The sequence below is a fragment of the Oncorhynchus keta genome, chromosome 12 (assembly GCF_023373465.1).
Source record: "Oncorhynchus keta strain PuntledgeMale-10-30-2019 chromosome 12, Oket_V2, whole genome shotgun sequence".
In the NCBI taxonomy this organism is placed as follows: Eukaryota; Metazoa; Chordata; class Actinopteri; order Salmoniformes; family Salmonidae; genus Oncorhynchus; species Oncorhynchus keta.
The window spans coordinates 18,779,824-18,801,285 of NC_068432.1; the positions used below are offsets into that span (position 1 = coordinate 18,779,824).

Genomic DNA, 21,462 nt, shown 5'->3' on the forward strand with positions numbered 1-21,462 from the left:
AGCCTTTTGGTCCAAGACTTGGCACTCAGGTACCGCTTGCCATGTGGTAGTAGAGAGAACAGTCTATGACTGGAGTGGCTGGGGTCTCTAACAATTTTTAGGGTCTTCCTCTGACACCGCCTGGTGTAGAGGTCCTGGATGGCAGGCAGCTTAACCCCAGTGATGTACTGGGCCGTACGCACAACCCTCTGTAGTGGCTTGCGGTTGGAGGCCGAGCAGTTGCCGTACCAGGCAGTGATGCAACCAGGACGCTCTCGATGTTGCAGCTGTAGAACCTCCACTACAGCCCCATTGATGAGAATGGGGGCGTGCTTGATCCTCCTTTTCCTGTAGTCCACAATCATCTCCTTCGTCTTGGTTACGTTGAGGGATAGGTTGATATTCTGGCACCACCCGTCCAGGTCTCTGAACCCTCCCAAAAGGCTGTCTCGTCGTTGTCGGTGATTTGACGTACCACTGTTGCATAGTCGGCAATCTTTAGGGTGGTGTTGGAGTCGTGCATGGCCAAGCAGTCGTGGGTGAACAGGGAGTACAGGAGGGGACTGAGCACACACCCCTGAGGGGCTCCAGTGTTGAGAATCAGCGTGTTGTACAGGTGGGAAAGGGCAGTGTGGAGTGCAATAGAGATTGCATCACCTGTGGATCTGTTTGGGCGGTATGCAAATTGGAGTGGGTCTACAAAAACAATGTGTAACATTTAATGTTTTCTCCAACTGGGAAACAACAAAGGTCTGGCTGTACTCTTTATTTTATTAAAAAATATATCGGTTTATTCCAAAATAGAGAATCATTTTTTTCCCATAATAACCCCTCACCCAAATTAAATAGATTAAAATCTAGGGCAGTGGTTCCCAAACTTTTTATAGTCCCGTACCCCTTCAAATATTCAACCTCCAGCTACGTACCCCCTCTAGCATCAGGGTCAGTGCACTCTCAAATGTTGTTTTTTGCCATCACTGTAAGCCTGCCACTCACACACTATACGATACATTTATTAAACATAAGAACGAGTGTGAGTTTGTCACAACTCGGCTCGTGGAAAGTGACAATGAGCTCTTATAGGACCAGGGCACAAATAAGAATATATTAATTATCAATAATTTTGCTCTTTATTTAGCTATCTTACATATAAAACTTTATTTGTTCATCGAAAATTGTGAATAACTCACCACAGGTTAATGAGAAGGGTGTGCTTGAAAGGATGTACATATCTCTGCAATGTTGGGTTGTATTGGAGAGAGTCTCAGTCTTAAGTCAGTTTCCACACACAGTCTGTGCCTGTATTTAGTTTTTTTGCTCGTGAGGGATGAGAATCCACTCTCACATAGGTACGTGGTTGCAAAGTGCATCAGTGTCTTAACAGGCGATTTGCCAAGGCAGGATACTCTGAGCGCAGCCCAATCCAGAAATCTGGCAATGGCTTCTGATTAAATAAAATTTTCACAGAACCGGTTGTTGCAATTTCTCTTGTTCAGATATCAGTAAGTGGACTGGAGGCAGGACATGAAAGGGATAATGAATCCAGTTGTTTGTGTCATTCGTTTCGGGAAAGTACCTGCTTAATTGCTCACCCAACTCACTCAGGTGCTTCGCTATATCACATTTGACATTGTCCGTAAGCTGGAGTTCATTTGCACGCAAAAAAATCATACAATGATGGAAATACCTGTGTGTTGTCCTTGTAATGCAGACAGAGAAGAGCTCCAACTTCTTAATCATAGCCTCAATTTTGTCCCGCACCCTCAAAATTGTTACGGAGTGTCCCTGTAATCTTAGATTCTGTCACGTTCTGACCTTTATTTCCTTTGTTTTGTATTTATTTAGTATGGTCTGGGCGTGAGTTGGGTGGGCAGTCTATGTTTGATTTTCTATGATTTGGGATTTCTATGTTTCGGCCTAGTATGGTTCTCAATCAGAGGCAGGTGTCATTAGTTGTCTCTGATTGAGAATCATACTTAGGGAGCCTGGGTTGCACTTTGTTTGTTTGTGGGTGATTGTCTATGTTCGTGGCTTGTGTCAGCACAGGTCTCATTTGTAGCTTCACGGTCGTCATTGGTTTATTGTTTTTGTTACTCTTTTGTATAGTGTTGCAGTGTTCAGTGTTCTCTTTATTAAAATTCACTATGAACACATACCACGCCGCATTTTGGTCCTCCGATCCTTCTCGCCTCTCCTCTTCAGATGAAGAGTGACAGATTCAGATCATTCACGAGAGAAAAAACATCACCTAGATAGGCCAGTCGTGTGAGAAACTCATCATCATGCAAGCGGTCAGACAAGTGAAAATGATGGTCAGTAAAGAAAACTTTAAGCTCGTCTCTCAATTCTAAAAAAATGTGTCAATACTTTGCCCCTTGATAACCAGCGCACTTCTGTTTGTTGTACAAACGTTACATGGTCGCTGCCCATATCATTGCATAGTGCAGATAATACACGAGAGTTCAGGGGCCTTGCTTTAACAAAGTAAACCATTTGCCCAGTAGTGTCCAAAATGTCTTTCAAGCTGTCAGGCATTCTTTTGGCAGCAAGACCCTCTCGGTGGATGCTGCAGAGTACCGAAGTGGCATCGGGAGCAACTGCTTGCATGCGCATTACCACTCCACTAGGTCTCCATGTCATGGCTTTTGCGCCATCAGTACAGTAGATACCACCACAGTACAGACACACACGCACGCTATGTATACAGCAGCCAATTTTGGAACTAGTACTTTTCACAAGTATCTCCTCGTTACATGGTAACAAAAGTCTCTGCCTGCCTTCTTGGGTTTCTGGTGAAAAATCCAACTATTTATTGGTGCTCTACCACCACCTACCGTGGGATATAGTCCAGAACAGCAGATTAACCCCCCCCCACTGATAACATTTAGGTAATGTCAGTACAATAATATTCCCTTGCTGTAAAAAGTTTAAGAATTTATTTATTTAGAAATTTAGAAAAATCTGTCTGACACAAATAATTGGAATTTAAAAAGCTTTATTGGAAAGTCACATTTCAAACAAAAAAAGTACAGATGAGTGTATCTAAATTAGATACATGCTAATTTAGTTTACATGTGATGTATTCCTCCAGTCCCAGTTCATTTCTACTCTTTTGACATGCTTCAGACCAGATGCATGCCCCACTTCAGAGTACAATGGGCCTGAATTTGCATATCAATGTGTTTGAAGCTTTTACCTTCTGCATCTCTCTGCTGTCTTTCATCTGAAGCCATATCCTCCAGGGTCTAAACAGGTGTAGGTTTCCATCTCTGTGTGGGAGACCAGATATTGCAAGGAGACCAGTAAAGGGCATCTCCTCTTCCATTTGTCCAAATGAGACCTAAGACCCCAATACCAGTGACACTGCCCTGAGGTTGGTGATGTCCTTTGGATGAGACAAGAGGTCTTATCTCTCTGTGGTTACTAAAGATGTCATGGCACTTATGACATGAGTAGAGGTGTTGACCCTGCTTCTCCTGGCTATATTTCCAAGCCTAAGAATGTGAAAGTGCTTCTAAGCACTATGTAAATCCAACTCATTATCATAAGCCACCTGGCTAGGCAGTATGGGGACCTATATCTTTTTTAAAGAATGATGCATGTCTCAAAATATAAGAACGAGAAGAATATAAGTATTTGCTAATCATAGTTCCTGTCTCTGAAATTACATTTGTGTGTGGTGTAGGAGTAACCAATACTCAAAATCTGTGTGTGTGTTTACAACAGACTGTATACCACGGGTATGACAAAACATTATTTTTACTGCTCTAATTACATTGCTAACCAGTTAATAATAGTATTAAGGCACCTCAGATAGCTGCTCTTTCTCTGCTGCCTCAATCTATTTCTATAATTTTCTAGTCTAGTATTCCCTGGTTATGTTCCATGTCTCCCTCTATTTCCTCACCTCTTCCTCAGACTCTTCTTTTCCTCTTTCTTGTCCTCCTCCTTACTTCCTACAACATTTTCCATCTGTTGCATCTTACCGGCCTTCTTTTGCTTCACTACTTTTTTGTCCTTGCCCTTCTTTTTCTTATTGACCTTCCCTTCCTGAATATTTTGGACAAGGAGATGAAGTAATGTAGGCTTATGGGTTCTCTTCTCTTGAGCTACTATACCTAGAGCTATACTATACTAGAGAAGGATTTAAGGGAAATATACCCTTCTTGTATTTCCACTCACCTGTGGGGGCGGTTACACTCAGGTTGGTTATGGGGGCCAGCCGAGGGCGGTGGCGGTATGGGAAGTTCTCTGTAGCGGACGGAGTGATAATGACTGGGCTGAGAGGAGTCAGAGGCCTCGGGACATTCTCTGGGGAGGGAGGGGCCACAGCAGAGGGCAGTGCCCGTAGAGCTTCAGCCAGCTTCCGGGGTGCTCAGGTCACAAGAGGAGAGAGGCCAGTCTTGCCAGACACAGGACCAGAGACCTTCCCTGGGCTCTGTAGGACCAGAAACCTTCCCTGGGCTCTGTAGGACCAGAAACAAGTAAAATATCAAGAAAGTGCTATGTTAAAAACAACCTGGAGATATACTTTATAACTAAACACATTGCAGATACATGACTACACTCAATAAGTAGGAGTAACTTACAAAGCTCTGGACATGGTTATTTTTTTCAGACTTGAGGCGCCTGTTCTCGACTATACTGGTCTGCATTTCTGTCCCAGCTGTCTATAATTTCAGCCATCTCTCCTGTGCATTTCTTGAATGCCACTTTCAACCTCCAAGTCATTCATCCAACTGTCCAGGTCTACTGCCTTAAGATCACCTTCACTGCAGTTTCTCTTCATCACTTGGATCAGTGCCCTCACCTGCTCACCCATCCTCTTGACCTCCCTAGCCATGTCTTTGTCCCTCAGTCTCTCCTTCCTCCTCCCCATCCACTTTGCAATCCAATCCTCCACAGCATCCCTCATTCTTCTTCGGCCTCTTGATTGATGTCCTGACCATCATTCTGCATCTTTACACCTTCTTCCAGGTTGAGTTCTATTAAGGTCAGGTTCTCTTTGATCCTCCACGTTGGTGTTGGTCCACTGTGTCTTCTTGTCCAGCTGCTGTCCGCAGGGCAGTGGGGACCACCTCAATCTGGCGTGACACATTATTCAGTGAACTCACAGAGGCAGGGAGGAGGAGGTTGGCCTTGGACACATTTACATTTACATTTAAGTCATTTAGCAGACGCTCTTATCCAGAGCGACTTACAAATTGACACAATAGTCTCTACAGACATAGGGTCAAACCATTGAGATGTGACACACACACACAAATTTAAAAGATGCCAAGAGTTATTCAAAAATGTGTGTGTGGGGGGGGGGGGGTAGATCTGCTTTAATATTGCAGATACATTTTGAGATCTATCAACATAATTGTCTGTATCATTTCCAATCCCTCATGCAACACAAACCCGGAAGTCTGACTCTCATATCTTTATCTTTATTTAACTAGGCAAGTCAGTTAAGAACAATTTTCAATGAAGGCCTAGGAACAGTGGGTTAACTGCCTGTTCAGGGGCAGAACAACAGATTTGTACCTTGGCAGCTCGGGGATTTGAACTTGCAACCTTTCTGTTACTAGTCCAACACTCTAACCACTAGGCTACCCTGCCGCTCCATAGGAGTGGAGAGACAGATCGTCGTCTTCTACCATATAACTCACTTCAAGCTTTGTCACCTTTTATATCCTCCTCATCCTTAACTTTCAGCGGTGGTGTCCTCCTTACATGATCCTCATCATCACACTGTGTATCAGTCAACTTGTCAGAGACCATCCTCCTCACAGTGGTGTCACTCAACAAAGACATGGATGGTAGGGTACAACTCTTTTACCTCAGATTCAGTCAGTGAAGGAGTAGATGGAAAAGTCATAAGAATAGGAGGACGAGTTCACCTCATCATATATTCTCTATCAGCCGAGTCACCCTTCCAGACTGAGGAGACAGAAAGGCATGTACTCATGGCAGCCATAGAATACACTGGCATTTACTCTCAAGGACCTTCCATAGTATATGATTCTTCAGCGTCTTGAATGGATGATTGTCAATTCAACCAAGCCAAACAAAATGGCCATATGAATCAACAGATTGATCTGTTGTGTCTATGGGAATAGCAGAGATGACCTGGCTGAGAGGCTCTGGATTGATGCTCCATCCCCAGATGTTTGGTCCTGCCCACAGTTCACAACGATTGGCTGTAAACAGTAAAGAACAAATTAAACACTGCTTTTCTCATTGCAGAATGCATAACTAATGTTTATGTGTTATTGTTTTTAGATCAGATACAGTGGGGCAAAAAAAGTATTTAGTCAGCCACCAATTGTGCAAGTTCTCCCACTTAAAAAGGCCATTACTGATATTGAATAACGTGTTCCATCATGACCTGTTACATTACTTTTACCACTTGATCAAGTTGTTTATGCAAAATAGCTATTTGTAAATAAACAGTATAACTTGTACACATGCAATTGTAACTAAATAATAATTATTGATTTGCTATACTTAGTCTTGGTAGTAATTTATGGCTTCTCTTTACTGTGCACAACGACCAATTAATTATAAAAATGTTTTGGTGCTTTTAAACATTTTTTGTGACATCCAATTGGTAGTTAGTTTGTCCCATCGCTGCAACTCCTCTACGGACTTGGGAAAAGCAAAGGTCGAGAGCCATGCGTCCTCCGAAACACAACCCTGCCAAGCCACACTGCTTCTTCACACAGAAGCCAGCCGCACCAATGTGTTGGGAGGAAACTGGCGACTGCAGAGTGCATCAGTTATTTGGAGTAAGGATACAGATCCTGCCCTGTGATGATGACGTTGCAGAGTAAGACAGTGTGTGGGACCAAAAATGTTATGAGCAGAAACAGCCAGGGCAGGGCTAACATGGGTACGCTGACCCCAAAAAGGAAGCTATTAACCATAAGTGAGTACACTGTGGCCATACCCATAAGGGACAGGGATACAGGAACTAACCCCTCCACTTGATTCTGGGCAGATGCACAAAACACTACCAGCCCCAGAATTGTGTACAACACCCCTGTGCTGATAGAGAGCAGCTGAAACATGAGGAGGAACCAAACAGTGCCCACACTCTTCTCAATCCCACCACAGAGGAGCACCAGAAGCCCGATGCTGAGGAGTATCTGGGTCACTGTCTTGTGCTGGAAGGGGTATGTGATGAGCTTGTGTCACTCAGCCCCTCCTTGCTAACTTACCATGCCCATCGCCAAAAACTGTAGTTCCAAGACTGAAGGCATCCTTTGATAACCTGAGACATGTATTGACAATAAACAAAACAAATTACATGATAATAACAGGATCAATGGCACTCTTAAGCCTCAACTCAGGAGTAAAACTCTTGAACCTCTGAACCACAGTTGTGGAAAATTCTATTCAAAGATTAAGGCAGGGTTACTTACTGACTTTATTGTCCCCATGGGGAAATTTTGTTGCAGTGCCATGTACACGTTTAAAGTGGCGTTTAAATACAAAACAAAATTTACAATACAACTTTCATAACAGTTACATACCAATAAAACATGTAAAAAATGACTAGCCTGCTGGCCTTACTGATTCGATAGGAACATCAGCCCGAGCTATTTAGGAGGGATATCACACCTGGCACAAATGATGGTCTAGTTCTGTTTTTCTTGCTGAGGGGTGCCCTATACCTGTGCCCAGTGGGGAGTAGTTCAAAGTCCGGGTACAAGGGGTGGCTTGGGTCTAAAATGATTTTGTGAGACTTGCAGAGGGCCCTGACCTTAAAGTACTTTGCTTGCTGTGGTGATAATCCTATATTTAACAATGTAATAAACATATTTAATACAAGCAGCTGCAGAGGAGAGCCACCTCTAATTTCACAGCAAGGATGAAATGGTTACATGTCCCTTATATAGTGAGAGGTGATAATACAATCATATTGTATTCACACAACAATTTCTTCTATAAATCAATAGTTCCGGAACACAATGGCCTTGTGTTACGACGCAGACATACCAGTAGTCTATGAAACACATAACATCACAGTCCAACACAGAACATATCCCTTGAGAAGTTTACAACAGCTCACCCCAAATTCTTCCACCACATCTTTCAAAACTGATTTTTGATGCTCAGTACATATGTCAAACTAATACCAGTGGATAATCAAGCACAATACAAAAATGTCAGTTACGACACCTGTCCTCCACTATTGCACAACACTTTAACTAAGACAGGGTAGATAGATTGCTAAACCAAAGCAAATGTAATGTATTTCCGCATTTTTATTAATCACGTTCACAACCAAATTTGATGCGCAGATCATGAAGTGCACTAAGGCAGTGCTGCATTTAAAGACACTGCCACCTGCTGGCTTGTGCCTGAAATGTGATGATCAGAGTTCTCAACAGTCCACTTGAGTTAGATAGAAAGTGAGATAGATATATTTGAGTTTAGTAAAAAAAAAAAAAACTGTTTAATAAAATAAAACGTGTCAGGGACAACGCAATAAAATCAACGAATTCCATTGTGGTCCCTTAGTGGTTGTTACTCAAAGTGCAAAATTATTTTTTGGGGGGCACGGAATGGTTTCTTTCTATTGATATCCTGTTAGCCTATCTATGTAAAAAAAAAAAACATCCAACCAACCATCGATACAACCATTACTCAGTCAGTAGGAAATATGTACATCACTTTCGTTATTCAGCTAGCTACAACCAGTGAGAAGACAATACCACTAGTTAGGCTCCAAACAAGCCTTTCTCTTGCGATGTATTATGCGCAGTCATAAAGCTGTGACGTATTCTGACGTAACCAAGCATTAATTCCCTACATGCACTGTGTTCAGATTTGATTTCAACTGTATAATCTCTTTCTTCTCACTCAGGTTGTTGCAGGTAACCATTGGCCTTTGGTGCACAGCCTTCCCAACCTGTATACAGGGTACCACATACACTCAGAGCTCTGGAAATAATTAACAAATGTTTCTGTAATCAGCATCTCTACATGTATGGCAGAAATTCCATTCCAGTGTCTGTTGATTTCCAACACAGGCACACCTCATTCTACTGAATGGGGTACTGATTAGGTGATCACCTGAACCAAATCTTATTTAACGAGGAAAAGTATAAAAACCACTGCTGTGGTCATCACTATCCTCTTGCAATAGGACCTGCTGGATGTTTAAATCAGTGCTAGTAGTACCTCAAAAGTAATTGGAATCCAAAAATAACTATTAACCATGCCAGAAGACTTCAAAAGGAACATTTTGAGTGAGGGAAAGAAGGGCTTTACTGGCAGAGGGATACAGGATGCTTCCATCCTTAACATTTCAAAGACAGCAGTTCATTGGGGTGGCAGGTAGCCTAGTGGTTAGAGCGTTGGACTAGTAACCAAAAGGTTTCAAGATCAAATCCCAGTCCAAGTGCACGGTGAGGATGGTTTGAAACAGGCTCCTAGGGGCAGGGCTGAAGTTGTGCAAAGCTAGAAAAAAGCCCTTCATCAATGAGAAGCAAAGCCAGGCTGAGGTTTTCAAAAGACAATAGTAGAGGACTGGAGTAAGGTCATCTTCTCCGATGAGTCCAACTTTCAGCTTTGCCCAACACCTGGTCGTCTAATGGTTTGACAAAGGCCTACAAGCCAGTGTCTCGCACCCGCTGTGAAATTTGGTGGAGGATGGAATCGGGCAGATTTATCTTTGTGAAGGACGCATGAATCAAGCCACTTACAAGGTTGTCCTGGAAGAAAACTTGCTTCCTTCTGCTCTGACAATGTTCACCAACTCTGAGGATTGTTTTTTCCAGTAGGACAATGTGACACAGTCAAGTCAATCAAGATGGAGGACCACCAGATCAAGACCTTGTCATGGCCAGCCCAGTCTCCAGACTTGAACCCCATTAAACTTCTGGAATGTGAGGAAGATGGATGGTCACAAGCCATCAAACAAAGCCAAGCTGCTTGAATTTTTGAGCCAGGATGGCATAAAGTCACCCAACACCAACGAAAAAGACTGGTGGCCAAGACGCATGAAAGCTGTGATTGAAAATCAGGGTTATTCCACCAAATAATGATTTCAGAACTCTTCCTAAGTTAAAATATTAGTATTATTAGAGGTCTGACATCCGCATCTGGTCCGCATCTGTTTTTGTTATTTTGATCAGTTGTAATTTTCTGCAAATAAATGCTCTAAATGACAATAATTTCATTTGGAATTTGGGAGAAATGTCAGTAGTTTATAGAAAACAAAAATGTTCATTTTACCCAAACACATACCTATAAATAGTAAACCCAGAGAAACGGATCATTTTGCAGTGGTCTCTTAAGTTAATGTTATCCAAATCTGTGTATATACACACTCACACATATATATTATATATACATACAATATTGATGGAAATGTTTCCCCCAGAAAGCAATGGATCGTAATAATGAGAGAATCAAAAGAGCTTTAACATGCAGCCCTTATGTGGTACATTTTTTTATTTATATTTTACCTTTATTTAACCAGGCAAGTCAGTTAAGAACAAATTCTTATTTTCAATGACAGCCTGGGAACAGTGGGTTAACTGCCTGTTCAGGGGCAGAACGACAGATTTGTACCTTGTCAGCTCGGGGGTTTGAACTCGCAACCTTCCGGGTTACTAGTCCAACGCTCTAACCACTAGGCTACCCTTCCGTCTGTTTTGTCCTGTTTTTGTTATATTATCACCTTTTAAATTGAGTGATGTGTTGACGGATGAATCCAATGAGGGTAAACACCCCTGATTCTGTGATGTGGCCAACCGTCAGTAACACATGCACATTAGTTATACATTCTGCAATGAGAAAAGCAGTGTTTAATTCATTCTTTACTGTTAATAGCCAATCATTGTGAGCTGTGGGCAGGACCAGACATCTAGGGACGGATGGAGCATCAATCCAGAGCCTCTCAGCCAGGTCATCTCTGCTGTTCCCATAGACACAACAGTAAGATCAATCTGTTGATCCATATGGCCATTTTGGTTGGCTTGGTTGAATTGACAATCATCCATTCGAGATGCTAAAGAATCCTATTCTATGGAAGATCTTTAGCCCCACCCCTAATGTTACGGGAGTTGCATTTATTGCATTTTCAGTTACCCATGTATTACTCACTACTTGTACAACCATGTTAGATTTCCTACATATTCTACATTTCCTTGAGGGTCAATGCCAGTGTATTCTATGGCTGCCATGAGTACATTCCTTTCTCTGTCTCCTCAGTCTGGAAGGGTGAATCGGCTGAAGAGAGAAAATATCACGACGTGATCTCATCCTCCAGTTCTGATGACTTTTCCATCTACTCCTTCACTGAATGTGAATCTGAGGTAAAAGAGTTGCACCCTACTGCACATGTCTGTTGAGTGACAATACTGTGAGGAGGATGGTCTCTGACATGTTGACTCTGATAAACAGTGTGATGATGAGGATCATGAAAAGAGGACACCACCACTGAAAGTTGAGGATGGAAAAGTGACAAAGTTTGAAGTGAGGGAAATGGACGAGGATGATGACCGGTCTGTCTCCTCCCCCCACTTACACACGCACATTTTTTGAGTAACTCCTTCACTGGACCACTGAAGGACCATCGACTGGTAGGCATCTCTTAAATTTGTGTGTATGTGTGTCACATCTCAGTCTTTTGACCCTATATCTGTTGAGATTATTGTGGCCAAGCCCAACATCCTCCTCTCTGCCTCTGTGAGTGACCTGAAGAAGGTGTGACGCCAGATGGAGGTGGTCCCCACTGTCCGGCCCTGCAGGCAGCAGCTGGACAAGAAGACACAGTGGACCAACACCAACGAGGAGAGTCTGAGGAGGATCAAAGAGAACCTGACCTCAATAGAACTCAACCTGGAGGAAGGTCTGAAGACGCACAATGATGGTCAGGACATCAACCAAGAGGCAGAAGAAGAATGAGGGATGCTGTAGAGGATGGATTGCAAAGTGGATGGGGAGGAGGAAGGATAGACTGAGGGACGAAGACGTGGCGAGGGAGGTCAAGAGGATGGGCGAGCTGGTGAGGGTACTGATCCAAGTGATGAAGAGAAACTGCAGTGAAGGTGATCTTAAGGCAGTAGACCTGGACAGTTGGCTGAATGACTTGGAGGTTGAAAGTGGCATTCAAGAAATGCACAGGAGAGATGGCTGAAAATATAGACAGCATGGCAGAAATGCAGACCAGTATAGCCGATAACAGGCTCCTCAAGTCATAAAAAAATAAGAATGTCCAGAGCTTTGTAAGTTACTCCTACTTATTGAGTGTAGTCAAGGTCCTAAACGATCTTATCCACCATTGATAAGAAACATTACTGTGCAGCCATATTCATTGATCTGGCCAAGCATTTCAATCACCACATCCTCATCGGGAGACTCGACAACCTTGGTTTCTCAAATGATTGCCTCGCCTGGATCACCAACTACTTCTCTGATAGAGTTCAATGTGTCAAATCAGAGGGTCTGCTGTCCGGACCTCTGGCAGTCTCTATGGGGGTGCCACAGGGTTCAATTCTTGGACCGACTCTCTTCTCTGTATACATCAATGATGTCGCCCTTGCTGCTGGTGAGTCTCTGATCCATCTCTACGCAGACGACACCATTCTGTATATTTCTGGCCCTTCTTTGGACACTGTGTTAACAACCCTCCAGGCAAGCTTCAATGGCATACAACTCTCCTTCCGTGGCCTACAATTGCTCTTAAATACAAGTAAAACTAAATGCATGCTCTTCAACCGATTGCTGCCTGCACCTGCCCGCCTGTCCAACATCACTACTCTGGATGGCTCTGACTTAGAATACGGGGACAACAACAAATACCTAGGTGTCTGGTTAGAATGTAAACTCTCCTTCCAGACCCGCATCAAACATCTCCAATCCAAATTTAAATCTAGAATTGGCTTCCTATTTTGCAACAAAGCATCCTTCACTCATGCTGCCAAACATACTCTTGTAAAACTGACCATCCTACCAATCCTCGACTTCGGCGATGTCATTTACAAAATAGCCAATACCCTACCTAACAAATTGGATGCAGTGTTATCACAGTGCCATCCGTTTTGTCACCAAAGCCCCATATACTACCCACCATTGCGACCTGTACGCTCTTCTCGTTGACTGGCCCTCGCTTCATACTCGTCGCCAAACCCACTGGCTCCATGTCATCTACAAGACCCTGCTAGGTAAAGTCCCCCTTATCTCAGCTCGCTGGTCACCATAGCATCACCCACCTGTAGCACACGCTCCAGCAGGAAAATCTCTCTAGTCACCCCCAAAACCAATTCTTTCTTTGGCCGCCTCTCCTTCCAGTTCTCTGCTGCCAATGACTGGAACGAACTACAAAAATCTCTGAAACTGGAAACGCATATCTCCCTCACTAGCTTTAAGCACCAACTGTCAGAGCAGCTCACAGATTACTACACCTGTACATAGCCCACCTATAATTTAGCCCAAAAAACTACCTCTTTCCCTACTGTATTTATTTTATTTATTTATTTTGCTCCTTTGCACCCCATTATTTGTATTTCTACTTTGCACATTCTTCCACTGCACATCTACCATTCCAGTGTTTTACTTGCTATATTGTATTTACTTTGCCACCATGGCCTTTTTTTGCCTTTACCTCCCTTATCTCACCTCATTTGCTCACATCGTATATAGACGTGTTTATACTGTATTATTGACTGTATGTTTGTTTTACTCCATGTGTAACTCTGTGTCGTTGTACGTGTCAAACTGTTTTGCTTTATCTTGGCCAGGTCACAATTGTAAATGAGAACTTGTTATCAACTTTCCTGCCTGGTTAAATAAAGGTGAAATAAAGAAATAAAATAAAGACCGTATCCAAATGAATAAAAACAAAAATAGAAAATGGTTTACCATCTCAAGAGATTACATTTAAAAAATGACTACAATAAGTGCCTATTAATTAAAGGCTGACCATAACATTATATTATATTTTCCTGTACATTTTTTTCTTTTAACCCCTTTATCTCCCCAATTTTCATGGTATCCAATTAGTAGTTACAGTCTTGTCTCATTGCTGCACACTCCCTACGGACTCGGGAGAGGCGAAGGTAGAGAGCCATGCGTCCTCCGAAACACGACCCTGCCAAGCTGCACTGCTTCCTGACACAATTCCCGTTTAACCCGGAAGCCAGCCACACCAATGTGTCGGAGGAAACACCGTACACCATTCACCTGTGTGAACTTCATCTTCGTGGCATGCTAGCCTTTGTCTGGCGACCGTGTCAGCATGCATGCGCCCGGCCCGCCACAGGGGTTGCTAGAGCGCAATGGGACAAGGACATCCCTGCCAGACAAACCTAACCAGGACGACGCTGGGACAATTGTGCGCCAACCCATGGGTCTCCTGGACTAGAACCAGGATCTATAGTGGCACAGCTAGCAAATGCGATGCAGTGCCTAAGACCATTGCGCCACTCGGGAGGCAGGGTTTCATATTAAATCATGCATAAATTCCTTGTGACAAGGGGAATGGAAGCTTTTGAATTGGACGTTTCAGACAAAAAATGAAATTGCAAAAAAATGTCTAGCCTTTTTATCTATTGGTAACAGGGTTGACGTATTATGCTCGACACACTAAGTTTTCCACCACAAAACAGAACTAGCTCAACTAGCACCTGCATTTTGGAGCTATGTCTAAAAAGCTTTTTGTCTTTTACAACTCTTCCATTCACCTGTGTGAACTTCATCTTCGTGGCATGCTAGCCTTTTACCGGCTGCGGAGAGCCTTTTCTGTTTGCATTTTGTTGTGCACCAGGTTTTCATGTCTTTCCATGTTCTGTTTGTGAGAGCTGGCTCTGACCCATAACAGGCAATCCTCTTTGCCGGGAACCTTCTTTAGCACTTTACATTTTCCCAAATGCATCCAAACTGATGCTTTCTCACAGCTGCTCTCAGTCTTGGGTTGAGAAGTCATTCTCCAAACCTAATCGCAAACAAAGAAAAGATTAAACCACATGACGGTCCAACACAATAGGGGAGGGGGGCATAGGGAAGGTATAGGAGAGGAGATAAAAAGAAAAGACTTCCTCCATGTCAGGTAAGCAGTCTCGAAGTGTACCCTCACCAACTTACCGACTGAGTGAGTTCTGAACATCCCTCGCTGTCCTCTGTTCCTGCGTCCAAGTCTTCTTGGGCCTCTTTCTGGTGTCTGTCTTGACTCTTTAGTACGTTTTCTCAGTTCTTTCCCAGGCTTGCCTGAAAAACACAAAAGGATGGAACATACATAAGAGTAACAACAAATCCCCATATTAGCAAGCAACGACATTACATTTTTGCTCAGCCTGGTAAGTTTGATGGTAGACTGCGGATGTTCCCTTGCTTACGAAAGCACTGTGCTGTGACAGACTTACCAGGCTGAGTGAGTTCTGAACACCTGTCACTCGAGCTTCCGCTGTCAGGTTCATACTCACTGATGCAGCCGGTGTCACTCAGCTGGTGTTTTGTATCATATTTGTACAACAGCTGAAGAAACTATGAAAAAATGTTATCAGTGTAACTTCCTGATAGTTGCTGATTGAAAATACAATCTACATAAGACATTCTAAATCAGCAGGTTTTGTATTGGTGGAGTTTTGGCTTGCTTGGTGACATCACCAGGTGGTCTAAGTTAATAGACCAATTACAAAGAGTTTGAAATCTCTCTGCCAATAACAGCTCATTTTGAGACTACATTTCCCTCCCATTAGTGGATTGGACAATGTTTAACCATGTTTTGAGACCATCCGGATATCCATATAGTGAAATATTCCAAATGCCTTTCCCTAGCTGCCATTTCAAAATACAATCACCTCTAAACAAAATGTCTCACATTGTGACTTGCGCAAATAACTCGGCATGCCACAGGAAAGCAACCGAGCTTGGACCACATTTGCTATTTATTTATTTTTCTAACCTTTATTTAACTAGGCAAGTCAGTTAAGAACAAATTCTTATTTTCAATGACGGCCTAGGAACAGTGGGTTAACTGCCTGTTCAGGGGCAGAACGACAGATTTGTACCTCGTCAGCTCGGGGATTTGAACTTGCAACCTTCCGGTTACTAGTCCTCTAACCACTAGGCTCCCCTACCGCATTACAATGTAGCTATCTACCAGTAGCTAGTTTAGCATTACTCCTATGGAGTTATTTAACATTATACACAACACAACATTCTTCCATTTGAGAACATCTAAGACATCATAGCAAAGATAAGCAATGCAATAATAATCCATTCCGAAATGTATTAATGTCTACTCCAGCAACCTTTAGTAGCTAGCTGGCTAATTAACCTATCAGTATAGCCAGGAAAAATGGCTCGCTAGCTACCTGCTAGCAAGCTAACATAATGCTAGAACATAGCTAATACTTTTCCATGCATCTACGAAATGTAGCCAGATATACAGCTACATTGGCCGAGTTATTGTTGAATAATAACGAAGCTAGGTAAATTAATTTAAAATAATATCGCTAGTAACTGCAAAATACTTACAGCTGAAATACACTGCTGTTTTCTTTATGTGCATGGTGAACTGAGGAAGCCGCATCCACGTGTCGTGTTGTGGGGGAGGGGACAAGTTCCCCAAATAGACCCTGGCTTTGGATCAGGTTTGAATTCCCCCCGCGAATGGTCCTTGTTAGGTTTGGGGAGGGGAAGCTGATCCTAGATCTGTATCTAGGGAAAACTTCGCACCAGCACATGCAAAAGAGAGATGGGGAGAAGGGGAGGAGAGAGAGCGTCTCTCTCAGGATTGACAGATCATGTACAAAATCTACCAGTAAGAAATTGGTTTCAGAATATAATATATTACCTTTAGCAGTTCTAATGTCTTCCTTTTCCCCATTTCATTAGTCTTGTTGATTGATTGCTGATATCTAGTTTCACAGAAAAGATGGTGTTGATGAGGAGCATCCATCCATGTTTGTAATGCATTCATAGACATATAGTTCATACTGGTGGTCCCACCCATTACCCACTTCACTCCATTAACCCTAAACTTGCTGCTCACATGGTGTTTTGTCTAAATGTATTTGACTTTAGGTTAGTTAAGGTTAAAAAGGTAAAGATTGTGTTTGGCTGTGTTGGGAGCACGAGTGGCAATGCTGCCTCACCCAGATCACACATTGCCCTATATATGTATATATTGTAGCAAGCTTAACCCAACACTTACCACCTGCTAATCTCTTGGTGTAATGGATAAGTTTGGCTTGCTAGTCGCTGGACCGGGGTTCGAGTCCCAGTTGGAGCTACCCCCAAATTTGTTACATTGGTATCAGAAGTGGGATAGTGCCTGTGAAGCCATCAAAGATGTGTGTACACGTGAGAGACTTGCTATAAAGAAGTGTGGGGCATGCTCTCCCCAAGGAAGGAGGTCTCAGCTGACTCACGTTCTGTAGCAACTTTAATCCAACACCGAGCGACAACATCGAGAGGTTTGGACATCTTGGCGTAGCACTTAAGGTGCTGGCTTGACAGTTGATGGACCCAGGTCCAAAACCTGTTTTGGGGCGACCACCTGAATTCACTAAAATATATTTGTTTGCCTACGGGCAGGGAGACCCGGGTTTGAGACTAAAAGGGGCATTACACCATTGCTGTTTGCAAAAAAACACATTGGTGGAAGCAGTGGAATTGTGCTTTGGGAGAGGTGTGCACATTTCATGGGTAGGATCTGTACCTGGGCCTCCCATGGGAAAAACCAGTGTCTTGACCATTAGACCAAGAGGTAGACCTCTTGAGCTGAGGGTGACACTGATTTTAAAGTTGCACGCAGGACTACCTCATTAACAGATCATGAGACAGACTAATGGTCCTTCTGTAGCTCAGTTGGTAGAGCATGGCGCTTGTAACGCCAGTGTAGTGGGTTCGATTCCCGGGACCACCCATACGTAGAATGTATGCACACATGACTGTAAGTCGCTTTGGATAAAAGCGTCTGCTAAATGGCATATATATATATATATCTAGTGACTAATGTTTGCTACGCACATGGGATAGTGTAAAGGGAACTTTGCCTAGGAAGCCCGTGGAAGATAGAGAATTAGTCCAGTAATTGAAAGGTCACTGGTTTGAGTCCTGAGTCAGGCAACAAAACGTGTGATTTGATCTGAACTGGCAGATCTGTGACCAACCCCTTCAGAAAAACAAATTCCCTTTGTTCCCGTAACATGGACTAATAAAGTTGTACTGGCGCCAGAGAGGATGGCTGCCGTTTTATTGGCTCTTAACCAACCATGCTATTTTGTTTGTTTTTTCGCTTTGATTGAAACTTATTTTGTACATAATGTTGCTGCTACCGTCTCTTATGACCGAAAAGAGCTTCTGGACATCAGAACAGCGATTACCCACCTTGAATTGGACAAATACTTTTTGTTTAATGAGTCAGACGAGAGGGATTTACTCCAGACACCTGAACACCTTTGCTCGCCTGAGCTAGAGTATCTCATGATAAGCTGCAGACCACACTATCTGCCTGGAGAGTTTTCATCTGTATTTTAGGTAGCTGTCTACACATCACCACAGACCGATGCTGGCACTAAGATCGCACTCAATGAGCTGTATACCGCCATAAGCAAACAGGAAAACGCTCATCCAGAGGCGGCACTCCTAGTGGCCGGGGACATTAATGGAGGGAAACTTAAATCAGTTTGACTTCATTTCTACCAGCATGTTAAATGTCCATCCAGAGGGGGAAAAAAACTTTAGAACAACTTTACTCCACACACAGAGATGCGTACATTTGGCAAATCTGACCATAATTTTAACCTCCTGATTCCTGCTTACAAGCAAAAATTAAAGCAGGAAGCATTGGTGACTCGGTCAATAAAAAAGTGCTCAGATGAAGCAGATGTTAAACTACAGGGCTGTTTTGCTTGCACAGACTGGAATATGTTCCTGGGATTCTTCCGATGGCACCACATCAGTTACCGGCCTCATCAATAAATAAATGTATCTAGCCCAGGCAGTGTTCGTCCTGACATAAGAGCATTGTAAACACGGGAAATGGTCTTGAACAGTGGTTGGTCTGCGAAGGAGCGGGACTCTAACCCGGAAGTGTTGTGTATTGATATTCTAGTGTTGTCCCATTAGGGTACCTGTAAACCCCCCTTGCTTACCTATGTTGAAATGCTTGGAATGTTCTCCCTGTGAAATGGATTAAACAATGCCCACGTTAATTTCTACTCCCGTCTCATGTCCTGTCCTTACATTAGTTGTATAAGTAATACACAGTGTGCTATACAACAAAACTGGCGACGAGGAAGAAACGTTCTCACGTTTGTGCTCATCTTCTACAGAATGTCTGAGGTAAATTTGTAAAAAACAAATTGCTGTAGAAAGGCGCAAACAAAACGTGGAGCTAGCCAGTCAAGTGATGCTAGCTTGCCTTTGATGTCACAGCAACTAGAGCCTCGAGGGATAGGAAGAGTTTAGCTGCGGGAGAAAGTGAAGTCAGCGTGAGTTAAAAGAAAGGAAAAAAAGGGTTTGGGAGTAAAGGATCGTCTGAAAAGTGTGAGAGAGGAAAATAAACTGAAAATGTCTGCATTGATTGGAAATATAGGAACATTTGATGAATCTGTGGAACAAGAGTTCTTACACAGAACGTTTTGAGTACTTTGTGTTGGCAAATGGAATTAAAGCAGAAGTCGTTGTGCCAACATTTTTGACTGTTATGGGAGGAAAAACATTCAATCGACTGCGCAGCCTAGTAACGCCTGAAAAACCTGGTGATAAATCACATGATGAAATTTTGGCTACCTTAAAAGGACATTATTCTCCCAAACCACTGATAATCGCAGAGTGTTTCCGGGTTTCATGAAAGAAATCAAGAGGAGGGGCATCAATCTCACAGTTTGTGGCTGAATTGAAACAGTTATCTGAACACTGTGAATTTGGGCGATCAATGAGTGACACTTTACGTGATAGGTTAGTGTGTGGCATGCGCAGCGATGCAATTCAGAAACGCCTTTTGACTGAGAGTAACTTAACATTGCAGAGAGCAATAGAAGCGAGTACGTCAATTGAAATGGCAAATAAAGACGCACAACAGCTCAGTGCATCGACCAAAGTGCATAAGGTGTCTACGGAGTTAAAAAACAAGGCAGGAGGTGGGAAGCCATGCTATCGCTGTGGGAAACCAGGTCACCAAGCAGAGGAGTGTTGGTGCAGAGACTTAGACTGCAGAAGTTGTGGAAAAAAGGGTCACATCGAACATGCATGTAAAAACAAAATGACACAATCAAACAAAAGTACTGAACAAAGGAAAAGCGACACAGCGGATGAACAAAGTGATACCCTGTCTGAAGGGGAAGAATCTTTGCATGTTATGTCAATTTCAGACAATGGATACTGGGTGACACCACTACTAGATGGAAACGCAGTACGGATGCAAGTGGACACTGGAGCAGCCATATCTTTGCTGTCTTGAGGCTGTACACAAGGAGAAACTACATCACCTCACACTACAGCCCACAAAGATGACGCTGAAAACATACACCGGTGAGATTGTTCCAGTGAGAGGAAGTGTGATTGTTACAGCGGAGCTCAACAAACAGAAGGTAAAGATATCACTCTACATTGTGAAAGGCAACCATCCAGCATTGCTAGGACACACATGGCTGGAAAAGATCAAACTAAACTGGCAGGAAATTCACATGGTTGCAAAAGAGGACACAAACCTACAAGGGATATTGAGGAAACACGCGGATGTGGATGTGTTCAAAGGAGACCGTGGCAGTATGAAGGACATAACAGTTAAACTGACCGTGAAACCAGACAGCAAGCCAAAATGCTTCAAAGCTAGACCTGTCCCATACGCCATAAAACCAAAAGTTGAAATTGAGTTAAACAGACTAGTCGAGAGTGGAGTATTGGACCCAGTGAATGTTAGTGAATGGGCTACACCCATTGTTCCAGTCATAAAAAACGATGGATCACTCTGTGGTGATTTCAAAGTCACCATTAACCCAGTCTTGACTGCTGAAAAATATCCACTACCCCTCATTGACGACCTCTTTTGTGGTTTAGCTGGAGGACAAAAATTCAGTAAGATAAGTCTATGTCTACAGATGCATGTGGACCAAGAGTCACAAGAACTGTTGACCATAGTGACTCACAAAGGACTGTACAGGTACCGGAGGCTTCCTTTTGGAATCACCTCAGCTCCGGCCTTGTTTCAGAGAGCTATGGACCAGATACTGAGCGGGCTCACTGGGGTCCAATGTTACCTCGATGATCTACTCATCACCGGCATAGACGCGGAGGCAGGAGCACCTGAGAAACCTGAACGCTACACTACAGAGATTTGAGGAGTACGGTCTGAGGGTCCGGAGGGACAAATGCAAGTTCTTCCGTCCCTCTGTTGAGTACCTGGGCCACGTCATCGACAGTTCGGGGCTCCACAAGGCGCCATCGAAGGTAAAGGCCGTTGCGGAAGCTCCATCCCCACAGAAAGTGAGTCAGCTGAGATCATTCTTAGGACTGCTGACATACTACGCA

General features: G+C 43.3%; 1 protein-coding gene and 1 long non-coding RNA gene across 2 annotated transcripts in view; both read right to left on the bottom strand.

The window, feature by feature from the left end:
* Positions 1-21,462, bottom strand: part of mks1 (MKS transition zone complex subunit 1) — a 30,494-nt gene that overhangs the window by 4,695 nt on the left and 4,337 nt on the right. Inside the window, 2 exon segments of the mRNA XM_052457808.1 lie at positions 4,811-4,843; positions 4,906-4,946. Of these exon segments, the coding sequence (XP_052313768.1) occupies positions 4,811-4,843; positions 4,906-4,946 (74 nt within the window).
* Positions 7,381-19,101, bottom strand: LOC127906294 (uncharacterized). The gene is made up of 5 exons (XR_008060797.1): positions 19,083-19,101; positions 16,778-16,841; positions 16,459-16,651; positions 15,064-15,186; positions 7,381-14,914 (listed from the first exon to the last, which is right to left on the bottom strand). It is a non-coding gene; the product is annotated as an uncharacterized LOC127906294 (long non-coding RNA).